The sequence below is a fragment of the Pseudophryne corroboree genome, chromosome 12, assembly GCF_028390025.1.
Source record: "Pseudophryne corroboree isolate aPseCor3 chromosome 12, aPseCor3.hap2, whole genome shotgun sequence".
NCBI lineage: Eukaryota > Metazoa > Chordata > Amphibia > Anura > Myobatrachidae > Pseudophryne > Pseudophryne corroboree.
This window is the reverse complement of record NC_086455.1, coordinates 40,051,075-40,067,958: the sequence shown is the minus strand read 5'-3', so window position 1 is coordinate 40,067,958 and position 16,884 is coordinate 40,051,075. Positions and strand designations below refer to the sequence as shown.

Sequence of the window (16,884 nt, the reverse complement as noted above, 5' to 3'; positions counted from 1 at the left end):
CACCCAACTTGTTGGGTGCATACAGTATAAACAGCGAGTCAGATTTTCTGACTCCAGCCGTCCTTTAAATGTATATTTTTAAGGCTCTGACAACGTCCAACAACTTGGAGTCCTTCAAGTCGTCTGTAGCCGCAGGCACTACAATAGGCTGGTTCAGGTGAAACGCTGATACCACCTTAGGGAGAAAATGCGGACGCGTCCGCAGCTCTGCCCTATGTCGAATGGAAAATTAAATAAGGGCTTTTATAAAACAAAGCCGCCAGTTCAGATACTCTCCCGGCCGAAGCCAGGGCCAGTAACATAGTCACTTTCCATGTGAGATATTTCAAATCCACATTCTTTAGTGGTTCAAACCAATTGGATTTGAGGAAATCTAAAACTACATTTAGATCCCACGGTGCCACCTTAGGCACCACAGGAGGCTGTATATGCAGTACTCCTTTGATAAAAATCTGGACCTCAGGGACTGAGGCCAATTCTTTTTGGAAGAATATTGATAGGGCCGAAATTTGAACCTTAATAGATCCCAATTTGAGACCCATAGACAATCCTGATTGCAGGAAATGTAGGAAAACGACCCAGTTGAAATTCCTCCATCGGAGCACTCCGCTGCTCGCACCACGCAACATATTTTCGCCAAATACGGCGATAATGCTTCGCGGTGACTTCCTTCCTTGCCTTTATCAAGGTAGGAATGACTTCTTCTGGAATGCCTTTTCCTTTTAGGATCTGGCATTCAAACGCCATGCCGTCAAACGCAGCCGCGGTAAGTCTTGAAAAAGACAAGGACCCTGCTGAAGCAGGTCCCTTCTCAGAAGTAGAGGCCACGGATCGTCCGTGACCATCTCTTGAAGTTCCGGGTACCAAGTCCTTCTTGGCCAATCCGGAGCCACTAGTCTTACTCCTCTTTGCCGTATAATCCTCAATACCTTTGGTATGAGAGGCAGAGGAGGAAACACATATACGGACTGGTACACCCAAAGTGTTACCAACGCGTCCACAGCTATTGCCTGCGGATCTCTTGACCTGGCGCAATAACTGTCCAGTGTCTTGTTGAGGCAAGACGCCATCATGTCCACCATTGGTTTTACCCAACGGTTTAATAGCATGTGGAAAACTTCTGGATGAAGTACCCACTCTCCCGGGTGAAGGTCGTGTCTGCTGAGGAAGTCTGCTTCCCAGTTGTCCACGCCCGGGATGAATACTGCTGACAGTGCTATCACGTGATTCTCCGCCCAGCGAAGGATCCTGGCAGCTTCTGCCATTCTGTTTCTTGTGCCGCCCTGTCTGTTTACATGGGCGACTGCCGTGATGTTGTCCGACTGGATCAACACCGGTCTTCCTTGAAGCAGAGGTTCCGCCAGGCTTAGAGCATTGTAGATTGCTCTTAGTTCCAGAATGCTTATGTGAAGAGACTTTTTCAGGCTCGACCACACTCCCTGGAAATTTCTTCCCTGTGTGACTGCTCCCCAGCCTCTCAGGCTGGCATCCGTGGTCACCAGGATCCAATCCTGCATGCCGAATCTGCGGCCCTCCAATAGATGAGCCTCCTGCAACCACCACAGAAGGGATACCCTTGTCCTCGGCGACAGGGTTATCCGCAGGTGCATCTGAAGATGCGACCCTGACCATTTGTCCAACAGATCCCTTTGCATGGAATCTGCCGAAAGGGATTGCTTCGTAAGAAGCTACCATTTTTTCCCAGGACTCTTGTGCATTGATGTACAGACACCTTTCCTGGTTTTAGGAGGTTCCTGACCAGGTCAGATAACTCCTTGGCTTTTTCTTCGGGAAGAAAAACCTTTTTCTGAACTGTGTCCAGAATCATCCCCAGGAACAGCAGACGAGTTGTCGGCATTAATTGGGATTTTGGAATATTCAGAATCCATCCGTGCTGCTTTAGCACCTCTTGAGATAGTGCTAAACCCATCTCTAGCTGTTCTCTGGACCTTGTCCTTATTAGGAGATCGTCCAAGTATGGGATAATTAATACGCCTTTTCTTCGAAGAAGAAATATTATCTCGGCCATTACCTTTGTAAAGACCCGAGGTGCCGTGGACAAACCAAACGGCAGCGTCTGAAACTGATAGTGACAGTTTTGTACAACGAACCTGAGGTACCCCTGGTGTGAGGGGTAATTGGAACGTGGAGATACGCATCCTTGATGTCCAAGGATACCATAAAGTCCCCTTCTTCCAGGTTCGCTATCACTGCTCTGAGTGACTCCATCTTGAACTTGAACTTCTTTATGTACAGGTTCAAGGACTTCAGATTTAGAATAGGCCTTACCGAGCCATCCGGCTTCGGTACCACAAAAAGAGTGGAATAATACCCCTTCCCTTGTTGTAGAAGAGGTACCTTGACTATCACCTGCTGAGAATACAGCTTGTGAATGGCTTCCAAAACCGTCTCCCTTTCTGAGGGGGACGTTGGTAAAGCCGACTTCAGGAAACGGCGAGGTGGCTCTGTCTCTAATTTCAACCTGTACCCCTGAGATATTATCTGCAGGATCCAGGGATTTACCTGCGAGTGAGCCCACTGCGCGCTGTAATTTTTGAGACGACCGCCTACCGCCCCCAAGTCCGCTTGCGAAGCCCCAGCGTCATGCTGAGGCTTTTGTAGAAGCCGGGGAGGGCTTCTGTTCCTGGGAAGGAGCTGCCTGTTGCTGTCTCTTCCCTCGTCCTCTGCCTCGTGGCAGATATGAATAGCCCTTTGCTCTCTTATTTTTAAAGGAACGAAAAGGCTGCGGTTGAAAAATCGGTGCCTTTTTCTGTTGGGGAGTGACTTGAGGTAGAAAGGTGGATTTCCCGGCCGTAGCCGTGGCCACCAAATCCGATAGACCGACCCCAAATAACTCCTCTACGCATCGCCTGTCCACTGTCGTGTCCATAAAGCTCTTCTGGCCGAAATGGACATAGCACTTACCCGTGATGCCAGTGTGCAGATATCTCTCTGTGCATCACGCATATAAAGAAATGCATCCTTTATTTGTTCTAACGACAGTAAAATATTGTCCCCGTCCAGGGTATCAATATTTTCGATCAGGGACTCTGACCAAACTACCCCAGCACTGCACATCCAGGCAGTCGCAATAGCTGGTCGTAGTATAACACCTGCATGTGTGTATATACCTTTTTGGATATTTTCCATCCTCCTATCTGATGGATCTTTAAGTGCGGCCGTCTCAGGAGAGGGTAACGCCACTTGTTTTGATAAGCGTGTTAGCGCTTTGTCCACCCTAGGAGGTGTTTCCCAGCGCTCCCTAACCTCTGGCGGGAAAGGGTATAAAGCCAATAACTTCTTTGAAATTAGCAGTTTTTTATCGGGGCACCCCACGCTTCATCACACACGTCATTTAATTCTTCTGATTCGGTAAAAACTACTGGTAGTTTTTTCACACCCCACATAATACCCTGTTTAGTGGTACCTGTAGTATCAGCTAAATGTAACATCTCCTTTATTGCCAAAATCATATAACGTGTGGCCCTACTGGAAAATACGGTTGATTCGTCACCTTCACCACCGGAATCAGTGCCTGTGTCTGGGTCTGTGTCGACCGACTGAGGCAAGGGGCGTTTTACAGCCCCTGACGGTGTTTGAGGCGCCTGGACAAGCACTAATTGAGTGTCCGGCCGCCTCATGTCGGCAAACGACTGCTTAAGCGAGTTGACGCTATCCCGTAATTCCACAAATAAAGGCATCCATTCTGGTGTCGACCCCCTAGGAGGTGACATCCTCATATTTGGCAATTGCTCCGCCTCCACACCAATAACGTCCTCATACATGTCGACACACACGTACCGACACACAGCAGACACACAGGGAATGCTCTATACGAAGACAGGACCCACTAGCCCTTTGGGGAGACAGAGGGAGAGTCTGCCAGCACACACCAAAAAACGCTATATATGACAGGGATAGCCTTATGATTAAGTGCTCCCTTATAGCTGCTTTTATATTGATATATTGCCATTTATTTTGCCCCCCCTCTCTGTTATACCCTGTTTCTGTAGTGCAGTGCAGGGGAGAGACCTGGGAGCCTTCCTGACCAGCGGAGCTGTGACAGAAAATGGCGCCGTGTGCTGAGGAGATAGGCCCCGCCCCTTTTCCGGCGGGCTCGTCTCCCGCTATTTAGTACATTTAGGCAGGGGTAAATATCTCCATATAGCCTCTGGGGCTATATGTGAGGTATTTTTAGCCTTTTTAAAGGTTTTCATTTGCCTCCCAGGGCGCCCCCCTCCCAGCGCCCTGCACCCTCAGTGACTGCCGTGTGAAGTGTGCTGAGAGGAAAATGGCGCACAGCTGCAGTGCTGTGCGCTACCTTAAGAAGACTGCAGGAGTCTTCAGCCGCCGATTCTGGACCTCTTCTTGCTTCAGCATCTGTGAGGGGGCCGGCGGCGTGGCTCCGGTGACCATCCAGGCTGTACCTGTGATCGTCCCTCTGGAGCTTCATGTCCAGTAGCCAAGAAGCCAATCCATCCTGCACGCAGGTGAGTTCACTTCTTCTCCCCTCTGTCCCTCGTTGCAGTGATCCTGTTGCCAGCAGGAATCACTGTAAAATAAAAAAACCTAAGCTAAACTCTCTAAGCAGCTCTTTATGAGAGCCACCTAGAATTGCACCCTTCTCGGCCGGGCACAAAAATCTAACTGGAGTCTGGAGGAGGGTCATAGGGGGAGGAGCCAGTACACACCACCTGACCTGTAAAAGCTTTACTTTTGTGCCCTGTCTCCTGCGGAGCCGCTATTCCCCATGGTCCTTTCAGGAACCCCAGCATCCACTTAGGACGATAGAGAAAAAGAAATAGGCACTGATACACAAGGATAGATGTTACCTATTGCATAATGGTCACTAGATTGCAAAGGTTCTTAATGGGCTGCATGATATGGTCACACAGCAATGGTGGCCAAGGGTCAGGAGGGTGTGAGAGTAGAGAAAGACAAGATATGTGAGGTTATGTGTACTGTACAGAGAGGATGTAATTAGATAGGGAAGCATTGAAGGTTATGTGGGTGGGCCGGAATTTGATAAGCTTTTCTGAAGAGGTGAGTTTTCAGGAAACGTTTGAAGGTTTGGAGACTAGAGGTGAGTCTTATTGTGCGTGGGAGGGCATTCCACAGAGTGGGAGAAGCCCGGATAAAGTCCTGTAATTTTGAGTGGGAACAAGTAATGCGCGTGGATGAGAGACGCAGATCTTGTGCAGAGCGGAGAGGTCGGGTAGGGATATATTTTGAGATGAGCGAAGAGATGTATTTTGGTGCAGGTTGGTTAACATATTTGTATGTAAGTAAAAGTATGTTATATTTAATACGGTAGAATACCAGTAACCAATGGAGGGACTGACAATGATTAACGTCTAGCAAGGAAAATCAGCCTCGCAGCTGCAATCACAATGGACTCTAGCTTTCTTTTACCTTACGCAGAGAATATCTATGATAATTCCTGTGTTAAGCTCTTCTTAAACAGACGTGATTTTTTTGGGAAAGTTGTATAATAAATAGGCCCCGTTATCTGGCACGTGTTGTACTAGGATGTTAAGTGGTTTTAGTGTTCTCCAACTTAATGTAACTAATGTCTGCTGGAGAAAAGGAGGAGGAAGGCTGTAAATAAGGCTACCTTGGTTATTAACCATTTCCCTGCTAAATCACGCTTATTACAGGTAGAGAATAAACCTCACCAATCATTTAGCAACGGACCTGTGAGTATTTGTTCTCTCCATTGATGTGCAAACTTGGCAGAGGAAGGACTGGGGGGGTAATAAAACTGCCGCCAGCTCACCCACCCAATCTTCTACAAAAATGGGGTGTCCCCTCTTCATACCACCTAAACTTGGAATGGACAATTAGAAGCAGTATAGAATTTGTTATCACTTGGGATCACAGGAACTATGGGGGTAATTCCAAGTTGATCGCAGTAGGAAATTTTTTAGCAGTTGGGCAAAACCATGTGCACTGCAGGGGAGGCAGATATAACATGTGCAGAGAGAGTTAGATTTGGGTGTGATGTGTTCAATCTGCAATCTAAATTGCAGTGTAAAAATAAAGCAGCCAGTATTTACCCTGCACAGAAACAAAATAACCCACCCAAATCTAACTCTCTCCGGCGGCAGGAGCTGGCTGCGGGGGGACATGTCTGCGGCGGCGGAGGGATGTGCTGCAGGGAGAGAGGTGCCTGGCATGGGGACGGCCAGGCACCTCTCTCCCTGCAACGCCTCCCCCCGCTGCCGCAGACATGTCCCCACGCAGCCTGCTCCTCCCGCCGGCCGCCGATCTCTGCACCGCCCGCAGCACCACTAGTCTCCTCATCTCAATCCGACTTTTTTTAAAGTCAGATTGAGATTGTCAGAAATGGGGCCAAAACCTGTCAGGTTTGGCCCCGCTTCCGACAATGCACGCTGATCAGCGACAGCAATAAACGGGGCACTAATGAATAGGTCGGAACTCCTTCCGACCTAAAACTGTCGGAAGCTGCCGTCTTTCCGACAAGACAGCAGCTTCCGACAGTTATCGAATATACCCCACTGCAGTGGTTTTCACTTCTCAACTTCAGCCCCCAAGTTTCCCCAACAGGTCATGTTGTCAGGATTTCTGTGTGTAGAAGTAATTGTGATAATGTCTGACCCAGCATAGACTAACTCTTCTATACATGATTAAAGACATCCACAAAGTATGACCTGTTGGGGGTACTTGAGGACTACAGTTGGAAACAACTCTCTGTTACAGCAATCTCCATGGTGTGAAGGCTATACCAGCTGCCCATGTTTTCTAGCCCTTGTTTTACATTTCTTAATAATAATAAAAATTGGAAGAAAAACGATCCATTGCATATACCGATGAGAGACGCCAGGTTTCCCTCCAAGCGTTGGGTTGCTGATAAGTGCTGCTGCGCTTCACTTCTGCTGTCAGTAATATCTTCTTTATATTGTGCATTTTGCTGGTAATGAATAGTAACAGAGATTCACAATGTATGTATGATGTTACCGCATTTGTGTTATAAAAAAAATGTACAGTATATTTACAAAATGTAAGCCATTTACAATACAGGTTGAGTATCCCTTATCCAAAATGCTTGGGACCAGAGGTATTTTGGATATGGGATTTTTCCGTATTTTGGAATAATTGCATACCATAATGAGAGATCATGGTGATGGGACCTAAATCTAAGCACAGAATGCATTTATGTTTCATATACACCTTATACATACAGCCTGAAGGTAATTTTAGTCAATATTTTTAATAACTTTGTACATTAAACAAAGTGTGTGTACATTCACACAATTCATTTATGTTTCATATACACCTTATACACAGCCTGAAGGTCATTTAATACAATATTTTTAAGAACTTTGTGTATTAAACAAAGTGTGTACATTGGGCCACAGAAAACAAAGATTTCACTATCTCACTCAAAAAATTCCGTATTTCGGAATATTCCGTATTTCAGAATATTCCGTACTTCGGAATATTTGGATCTGGGATACTCAACCTGTAGTATGATATCTTCCAATTTGAAACAGCTTTTTCTTTTTTAAACTAAAATCACTAGTATAACATTTTTTGGGTGGGACAGTCCTGTTTTTTTGGGACTGTCCCACCCACGGGCCGCAGTGTCCCGCAGTGGCTGCCTCGAACTAAAGCCACTTTGCCTGCAACTCAGAGTCAGACCCAATCTGTAGTTACTGAACCACAGCGGCGATGCTTTTGCATTTGAGGAGTAGCTCCCAGCCAGTGCAGCTCCTGCGGCTGGCTGGGAGAACCTCTTCGCTGCCCGGACGCAGCTGCTGCATGTGATGTCACGCAGCCGCCGCGGCCCGCCGCCCAACGGTCCGGCCACGCCTGCCTTGGCCAGACCGCGCCCCCTAAACGGCGGCTTAACGCAGAGGGCCAAGCCCCCTCCCGCCCAGCGACCGCCTCTGCCTGTCAATCAGGCAGAGGCGATTGCTAGGCAACTATGGTCTTCGACCGTCTGGCATGCGCCAGCGCACTGCGGCGCCGGCACAAACGCAGTACTGACCCGATCACACTGCTGCGATAAACTGCAGCGTGCGATCGGATCAGAATGACCTCCCATATGAGTTAATGCTAAGTCATATTTAGCTGTGATGTAATAGTAAATCACTGCGGTTTTCCTGCGATTTTGGCCAATGATTTGGAGGCTGAGAAGCCAAGCTGCCGACCTTAGGCTTGTAGCGGTATTGTTGATTACACTCGCAAGCTATAGATACCTCTATTGTTTCTTTTTTTCTGCCACTTTCTCAGCAACTTTCATCAGGCGGTTTGTACCTTATATTTTTGGAGGGGGAATTTGCATCTGCAACTTACGTTGTCGCAGCTTTTAGCATGGCAGGTTTCTATTCGAATACGTAGAGATTCTCACTGGATTACATGTGACGATTAGCAAATAGCCGGGGACCCATGCTTGTGCAAACTCTGGTGCTGCGAACGCCCCACTCCTTGTCTTTGACAGTAAGCACAAAATAACAAACCAGGAGAACAAATGTCCTAATCAACCAGAACTACGCTACATACCAGCTTCAGCCTGCAGTTCTCCATGATGACAAGCTCAAGTTTTCTGTTTGTTTCATAAATGTCTTTATCGGTCAGCTTTATGGTTTCAAGATCGTTCTGCAGTTTCTCAAATGCTGATTGTCTAAGTGCTTTTAAGGAGGCTTTCTTGGTCTCCTATGGAAGATATTTTAGTGCAATTATAGTCATGCTCTGCAAAATGTGACTAATGAGAAAAATGCCCTTTCAGGAAACCTGCTTTGTGACTGCTGGTATAGGCCATTAATAACCATATAACTGCTAGACATAGATTTACTATATGAGGTGAGAACATTTGTATACACAGCAGCGATTGGGGCTGTTGCACATTAAGAAGCTGTGAGATAATGATAATGGTCACAAAGTTTTCCACCTCTCTAAGCATAAGGAGTCATAAACTCAAGATGCAACCGAATATGCATTTGGATGGAATTGCAAGACTTTGTGCATATAGTAAACAAAAAAGACACATACCCAAGTCTGATTCTCACTCTCTCACCTTTCGGATGTTTTAGAAGGATAATATTTTTGAATTATAGTAATGCACAGGGGTTAAAGTGGGGGGGAACGAGGTGGAACTGAGTTCCGCCACCTGTAATGGTAGTGGGAACTAGTTCCACCATCTCCATTGCCCTGCACAGTAATTCCAACAGAAAAACCTGCTCCGTCATCTGTACCAATCGATGATACAGGCGGCACTAGTGTTGCTGATGAGCTGCAGCCACCTACTCCTTCCTCAAATTCTGGTGCCTCCATGGTCCTCCTCCATGAGTTCCACCACCTCACCAGGACCACTTTAAGCCCTGGTAATGCATATTCATTTTTTTTAATCTACAAAGGTTTCTCTTTCAAATCTTATTTGCTTAGAGGATAAAGTATCATAACACTAAACATAATATAATTCAGACAAAGGTGTCTAACATTATTCTACAAACTACACCTGTGACCGAGGAACTGGACCTTAGGGTTGTGCTGTACTGGAAGCTGGGTGGCCTGAGGTAGTTCTTTCTCATGGGATGTTTGAATGGCTCTAGACTTGAGGAGTGTCAGTACAGAGATCGGTAACTAGTACCAGGTGGTTAACTAGACCCAGAGCAGGAGTTCGGGGTCTTACCCCACCGGTGGTCTTCTCCAGAGAACCCCACAAAAGGATTTGGGTTTCGCTGCACCCAGTGACCTCGTCGTGGCCTCTTGTCTGGGTCACCTGGGCTAGTACTAGAGGTTCAGGCAGAGTCCGAAAGTCAACCGGAATGATGACACTGTAACTCTGGAAAGTGGACTGGAATGGAACTGGACTGGAGTGCTGACCAGCTTAACACCGGGATAATGACACTAATACTATAGCAGTATCTGAGACTCACTGAGGAGCACAGCTGAAAGCTCACACACAGAGCTGTGTGACTTATGGCACTGGCAATCTACTGAGAAACAGGAAGCTTTAACCCCCTAGACGTCACAGGATGGGCATGTCAGCTGAGGCAGAAACTGCAAGGCATTAGTTAGAGGCTGGTCAGCTGACGATGGGCAGGATGGCGCCGTCCATGTATCTGAGCCGATAGGAACAGCACCACTTGGGACACCGTCACAGTACCCCACTCAGAAGCCACTGCAGACCTGCACTTTACACCTCCCAAGCACATCAGCACCCGAAGAGGACATTGCGGCTGTGCAGACAGCACGCCGTCATCCCAGATGAGCACGCCGGACCCTAGCGAGTGGTTGGATGGGTAAGAAGCGAGCTCTGGCCCGCACCACATCACCTGAAGCCGGCACACTGGCTAAGTTGTCCTGTAAACAACTGGGTAACTTACAAATGAACAGTGCATGAGATCTGCAGATGCTATTAGGGTCTCACAGATATGTATTTGCAGCTGTTATTCTTCCTTTTATGATGCTAAGGGGGGGCAAAGTCGGTTTAAGAGAGGTGAGGATCCATGGGTCTCTACTGTGCATGCGCAGGTCTCCAAGAACATGGCGCCCGCACTATGTTTCCGTAGACTTCTAAACTTCATGTGAGCAAATCTCTGGTCAAATGGCTGGCGTGCCATTTTCCCAGTGATTCCTGTCTGCAGCACCAGTAGACGCAAGCCTTTGGAAAGGTAAGTATAATTATATTGGTTCAGGGTGTGTGGTGTGGCCCTACGTGCGCCGCACACCCTGCACACATCATAAACCCAGATCAAACACGTAAGGATGCTATCTATTGTAAACCATAGGAGACTGGTTTCTTTATGTCCACTCTATATTCAAAACGGACTACATAAAACTTTAATTCTTTTATAAATTAGGCACCGAGCATGATAGCAGGCTTGACTTTGTGATGATAATACAGGCCCGGGTAATCCCTGGATTTACTGAAAGGGGAAAAAGAACATGTTTGTATAATACGGATACAATGTTCCTCGCCAGTTTTACTCCAGTAAGTATGATCTGCAACCCATTACCTTCATGTTGGAGTTGGCTTCTATTTCCTTAGTGATTGCACTGATGGATAGCTCCAAAGATCTCTGCCTGCGTTTCAGTTCTGTGTAAAATATTTCCAGCATTACTGACTGAGTAATGATTCCACTCTGTCCAAATATCACTGAGTAACAGCTACCAGAATCCTTAGCCTAGTGATTTTCAACCTTTTTTTACTCGCGGCACACGGAACAATGGTGGTCATTCCGAGTTGTTCGCTCGTTAGCTGCTTTTAGCAACATTGCACACGCTACTCCGCCGCCCTGTGGGAGTGTATCTTAGCTTAGCAGAATAGCAAACGAAATATTCGCAAAATAGCGAAAAGAAATTTCTTAGCAGTTTCTGAGTAGCTCCAGACTTACTCACAAATAGCGATCAGTTCAGGCCGTTTCGTTCCTGGTTTGACGTCACACACACGCCCAGCGTCTGGCCAACCACTCCCCCGTTTCTCCAGACACTCCCGCGTTTTTCCCTGAAACGCCTGCGTTTTTCCGCACACTCCCAGAAAACGGCCAGTTTCCGCCCAGAAACACCCACTTCCTGTCAATCACACTACGATCACTTCAACGATGAAAAAACTTAGTTCTGCCGCGAGTAAATCTACTAAGTTCTTAGTAAAATTACTAAGCGCATGCGCACTGCGTACCATGCGCATGCGCATTTTTGCCTTAATCGCACCGTAGCGAAAATCGGCAACGAGCGAACAACTCGGAATGACCACCCATATTTTAAAATTGCCAAGGCACACCATCAGTTACCCACAGAAAAAAACACAAAAAACACAGATTGGCCCTCACAGTAAAAAAAAATAATTCACACATACATTGTTTTTTTTCTGTGCAGGCCAATCACATTGCTCCCCACATAAATCAATCACATTACTCCCCACATAAATCCTATTGCTCCCCAAATGAATTATTCACATTGTTCGCCCCATAAATCCTTATTCGACCCACATGAATCCTATTGCTCCTCACAGGAGAAATAAAACAACAGATATTAGCCCCTACCGGTCAGCTGTCCTCCTCCCTGTCCCTCAGTGGCGGGGGTTGTTCATAGTGGAGTGCTGCAAAAACTGAGCAGGGGGCGGTCGGGCAGATGTGGGTGGGCAAAGAAAGCTGTGTATGCAGGCGGGAAGTGGAAGATGTGTATGCAGGCGGGTGGACTGGCTGGGTGGTGAGACGTTGCGGCCGTGACTTATGATATCACACCGCCGTGTCTTCGAAGGCATAGGTCACGGCCAGAGCACGACTGATCCTCTAAAAAAAAGCCCAGGGCAACAGTTCACTCTGAAGGTGCAGGAAGCGGCTCTGACTCCGTGGCACACCTTGCAACTGGTCGCGGCACACTAGTGTGCCACGGCACACTGGTTGAAAAAGCCTGCCTTAGCCAATGCTGGCTAGTCAAAGGATGCACACCTCCAGGACACGAGGCACAATAGGAAAGCAGGTTGATTTAGATACCATATATCAATCACAAGCAGCACCGTATCTGTGATTACGTACATGACATCCATTAAACCTGGCTGGTTGTTGTCCATCAAGTTGATTGGAACTGTTCAATGTCATCTGGTCTGCAAGTTCGCCCTGTATATACTAGATGGAAATATCAGACTTGGGCAGCCTGCAGATTCTCAACTTTTATTGAAATAGCCCCAAACTTTTCAAAGCGCTACTAAGATTTGCACAAGACCTGGCGGCTCCTTTGCACTAGGCATCTTGTGCTGAGTGCAGTACTGAGGCTAGATGTAAGAGGACACATCTGTAGCTATACCAAAAACATGCCGTACTTCCTACTAGCAACCAATCAGAACTTTGTTTTTATTTTGTCATCTGTGCCAGAAAAATAACAGGTACACTCTTACTACTTCCTAGTGGTATCATTGTTACTTGTGCACCTGTATTCCCAATTATCTGCGTACCTCCCGCTAAGCTCCCTTACCTCCAGCTTTCTCTTTCAGGTCTTCGAACTTCAGATGTTGCTTGTTATTAGCGTCCTCTGCCTCATTCATTATGGGAATGTTAGTAGACAGTTTTTGTTGCTCTATTTTAAGGTTTTCAGTTGAAATGCTTACTTTCGCCTTTAAACAAAAAAAACAAAAAGAGAAAAAAAATTTGAAGTGTTTTTGAACATTCCGTTTAAATGACTGATACAATATACAAAACAAGACACAGACATGTTCTCTTGGCTAATCTCATTCACGATTAATAATGTTTCCCACATTTTAAAGGAAAAGACAAGGGTGATTATGTAATATGTTCAGATTTTACTGAGCCAGCGGGAATTCAGCTTCCCTGCCACTAAACTGAAAGCGCGGATCAGTTATAGAGCTGAACTTTTACATGTAGTGGCTGGTGACAGAAAGTTATTTGTAATTATCATTGATAATAAACTAGCATATTGGACCCCCCCAGGCCAAGGGGTCTTTAACCTCCGCCCTACACTTACCCCGGCCTTGCCATGTCTCACCCATTACTAAGCTTGGGCTGTCCCCTCACTCTGTCCGCCACACTGGGATCTGGTTTGGGGGGGAGTGGTCACACTCCGGATCCCACTGTTCATGACGGAGAAGGGACAGCCCATATGTATAGTTATAAATCACAGTATTATTTACAATATCATGATCTATTGAGTGCTCTGCTTTAAATGTTCGGTGTGTCTATAGTCAAAAGTAAAAAACATATATTTTTGTCCCAGATGTGAAAGTAGATTTATATATACACCAGAACAGAATATACAGGAACATCTAGTTTATAAATCTTACCTCCAGCAATTTTATCTGTTCTTTAAGACTTTGTACTTGATTGGAATATTCTTGATTTGCTTTTCGTTGTTCTTCATTTATGTTGCAGATCTCTTTGTTCCATATCTCAGTTTCTCTCTGGAGACGTCTGCCCTGGATAGAGAAAAATGAGTTTGTAAAACTAGCTTATATACACTCGTTAACGGTTCTATGCTAATTTTCTTTGTGACTACTATGTATGCCAGTGACGTGTGCTAAAGTCAATGGCTGGGGAGGCTACACTTCTGCACCTCATCCCCAGCAGCACAAGTCACTTCCCACCCAGCCCAGCTGCCCCTAGTATCCTAGGCAGAGGTGCCCTGTGCGGATCCCCCCCTACCCACCCCCCGTTCCAGGACAGTGCAGGCGCTGGTGCTGCTGCTGCCGCTGCTGGCTGTGAGGGCGAAGGAGGATGAAGGAGGAGAAGAACGCCAGCCACCGCCACACGCACTTCCAGCTCTGGTCTTCCTGCCGGATTAGATGCACTTGGCTCTGCCCCCTCCCTGGTGTCAGCTGCGGCGAAGGAGATCACCAGGCTGCGGCTGTTATTATCAGGCTCCGCTCCCCCCACCACCAGGCGAGTCAGGGGCATGAGGAGGAGAGGGAAGATGATGGAAATCACTGTAATGTGATCCTGGTGTGTGACTGAAATGCGCCGGGTCCCGCCGCTGCTTTCCCCAGCTGCGTAGGGGTGATTGGACAGTGGGTCCAGCACTGGATTCCCCTGTCCAATCACATCTGCCTCGCTGACAGGGGCGTGCTTTGATGTGTGCTGAAAGCACTTCCCTGTCAATGAGGCACTTGTATAGGTGCCGTATTCTCCACTTTATTTAATGGGCTTTCTCTTTCATCCACTAGGGGACACTGGAACAGTCTATACAGCTGGGGTGTAGAGTATGCAGACCGGAGGTGGCACAATCTAACAAAATAATTATGCACAGCCAGCTCCTCCCCCTTCACGCCCTCCATTCCTCAGTTTAAAAAAATTGTGCTGGAGGTATAGCACCGAAGAAAAGGAGCTCTTGCTCCACTAAGAATAATCCTTATCAAAACAAGCTCTGGGGCCGAGCCAACCTGTTTTAAAGGCAAAGGCTTCCATGAAGTTGAGACAAAGACCCTGACTGAAGGGGTCGGCATCTCTCTCAAGAGACAGCAGCAGCATCAAACAGTGAGTAGGTTTACTCAGAGCAGAGGCGCTGATGCAAAGGCAGCGGGTATAGACGCTGCCTGACAGAAAGCGCATCATCAGTTAGTGAGGAGAGTAAGCACTCCTTCAGAGCAGCATTTAGTTAGACTGCAGGGGGAAGCGCATTAGTTACAGGATGTACATACACCCCGTAGCCGTGCACTGTGTGTAAGCGTGCGCTGGGGGTGGGGGGAGAAGGCAGCGGGTACTCGTACAGGAGCAAGGCTAACGCTAAAAGCCGCTGAGCTTTGCTGCACGGAGCGGGGACTCTGCTGATCAGACTGGCGCATAGGAGAAGAGCCGCACACTGGTAACCGGGAACAGTGTCAGACAGGGAGCGCAGAAGATAGAGATGTGTACAAATTTTTTTCAGATGCGGCCATATTGGATTTTAGATTAGGTGCACAGCTGCAGTTAGAATCTCTCTGAGGGGATTCCTCCGGTGACCAATCACTGATACGCATATTGCAACATATGTATTAAATTCAGGGCAGCCTGAGGCTAATTTACATACTGCTGGTGTTGCTAGTGAAAAGCTTTGCTGCTCAATCTTTGAAGTTGTTTCTCCCAGAAGACAAGATTCGAGACCTCAGGGAAATGGTACGTCAGGATCTGAAGAACCAGACGGTCTCACTGCATCTTTGTGTAAAGTTTCTGGGAAAGATGGTGGCATCTTACGAAGCGATTCAATATGGCAGGCTCCACTCCGACCTTTCCAGATGAATCTTATTGCTCAGGGAGCAGGCATGCATTGGTTTCTCCACCAAAGGATTCTCTTGTCGCCCCAGGCCAAGACCTCGTTAATTTGCTGGTCGGTCCACAGGAATCTTACGGCAGGAAAGAGGTTTGGAATCTGGGATTGGAAGATTCTGACAACAGATGCCAGTCTCAGAGGATGGGGAGCAGTACTGGAGAAACATCAATTTCAGGGAAGATGGTCACCGCAGGAGAGCAGTCTTCCAATAAATATTCTGGAACTAAGAGCCATTTACAATGCTCTTCTTCTGACTGAGGACCTAGTGAATGCTAAACATGTGAGAGTACAATCGGACAATGTGACGGCAACGGCCTACATATACCGTCAGGGAGGAACAAAGAGCTGTATGGCTTTAAGGGAGGCCACAAAAATCCTGTCTTAGATAGAAAAGCGCAACATAATCCTGTCTGTAGTCTTCATACCAGGAGTGGAAAATTGGGAAGCAGACTATCTCAGTCGCCAAGATATGCATCCAGGAGAGTGGTGTCTACACCCGCAGGTGTTCGAGGCAGTAGTGTGACGGTGGGGTCTACCACAGATAGACCTAATGGCCTCTCGACACAACCATCAGTTACCAAGGTATGTGGCCAGAACGCGGGATCCAGCAGCAGAAGCAGTGGACGCACTAGCGATTCCATGGTCATACGATCTGGTATACATCTTTCCGCCGTTTCCCCTCTTACCGAGAGTGTTAATGAAGGTGAAAAAGGAAAGAGTGTGGGTGATTCTAATAGCACCGTATTGACCTCGCAGGAGTTGGTACTCGGACCTGATGGGACTCCTGGTGGAAGAGCCTTGGAGGCTACCTCAGAGGGAAGGTCTACTGTCACAAGGCCCATTCTATCACCCAGACCGGAACCGTCTACGTTTGATGGCGTGGCTATTGAGACCAGGATTCTAAGAAAGAAGCAAGGGTATTCCGAGATCAGCTATACCCACCATGCTAGCTGAACGGAAACCAGTCACAGCGACACATTATTATAGAATATGGAAGAAGTACATGGACTGGTGTCACTCTAAAGACTGGAGCTCCAAGGACTTCCACCACTATAGGCTTTTACGATTTCTGCAAGCTGGGCTAGACGGAGGTTTGAGGTTGGGATCCTTGAAGGTACAAGTCTCGACCCTATCTATTCTATTTCAGCAACGTCTAACGTC

At 47.2% G+C, this 16,884-nt stretch overlaps 1 protein-coding gene across 1 annotated transcript in view; it reads right to left on the bottom strand.

The window, feature by feature from the left end:
* LOC134980519 (coiled-coil domain-containing protein 175-like) overlaps positions 1-16,884 on the bottom strand; it is an 89,028-nt gene that overhangs the window by 13,551 nt on the left and 58,593 nt on the right. The window contains exons 13-17 of the mRNA XM_063947367.1: positions 13,766-13,897; positions 12,943-13,081; positions 10,986-11,065; positions 8,527-8,679; positions 6,829-6,931 (exon numbers count right to left, since the gene is read on the bottom strand). Coding sequence (XP_063803437.1) covers positions 6,829-6,931; positions 8,527-8,679; positions 10,986-11,065; positions 12,943-13,081; positions 13,766-13,897 — 607 coding nt within the window. The remainder of the gene's footprint in view (positions 1-6,828; positions 6,932-8,526; positions 8,680-10,985; positions 11,066-12,942; positions 13,082-13,765; positions 13,898-16,884) is intronic.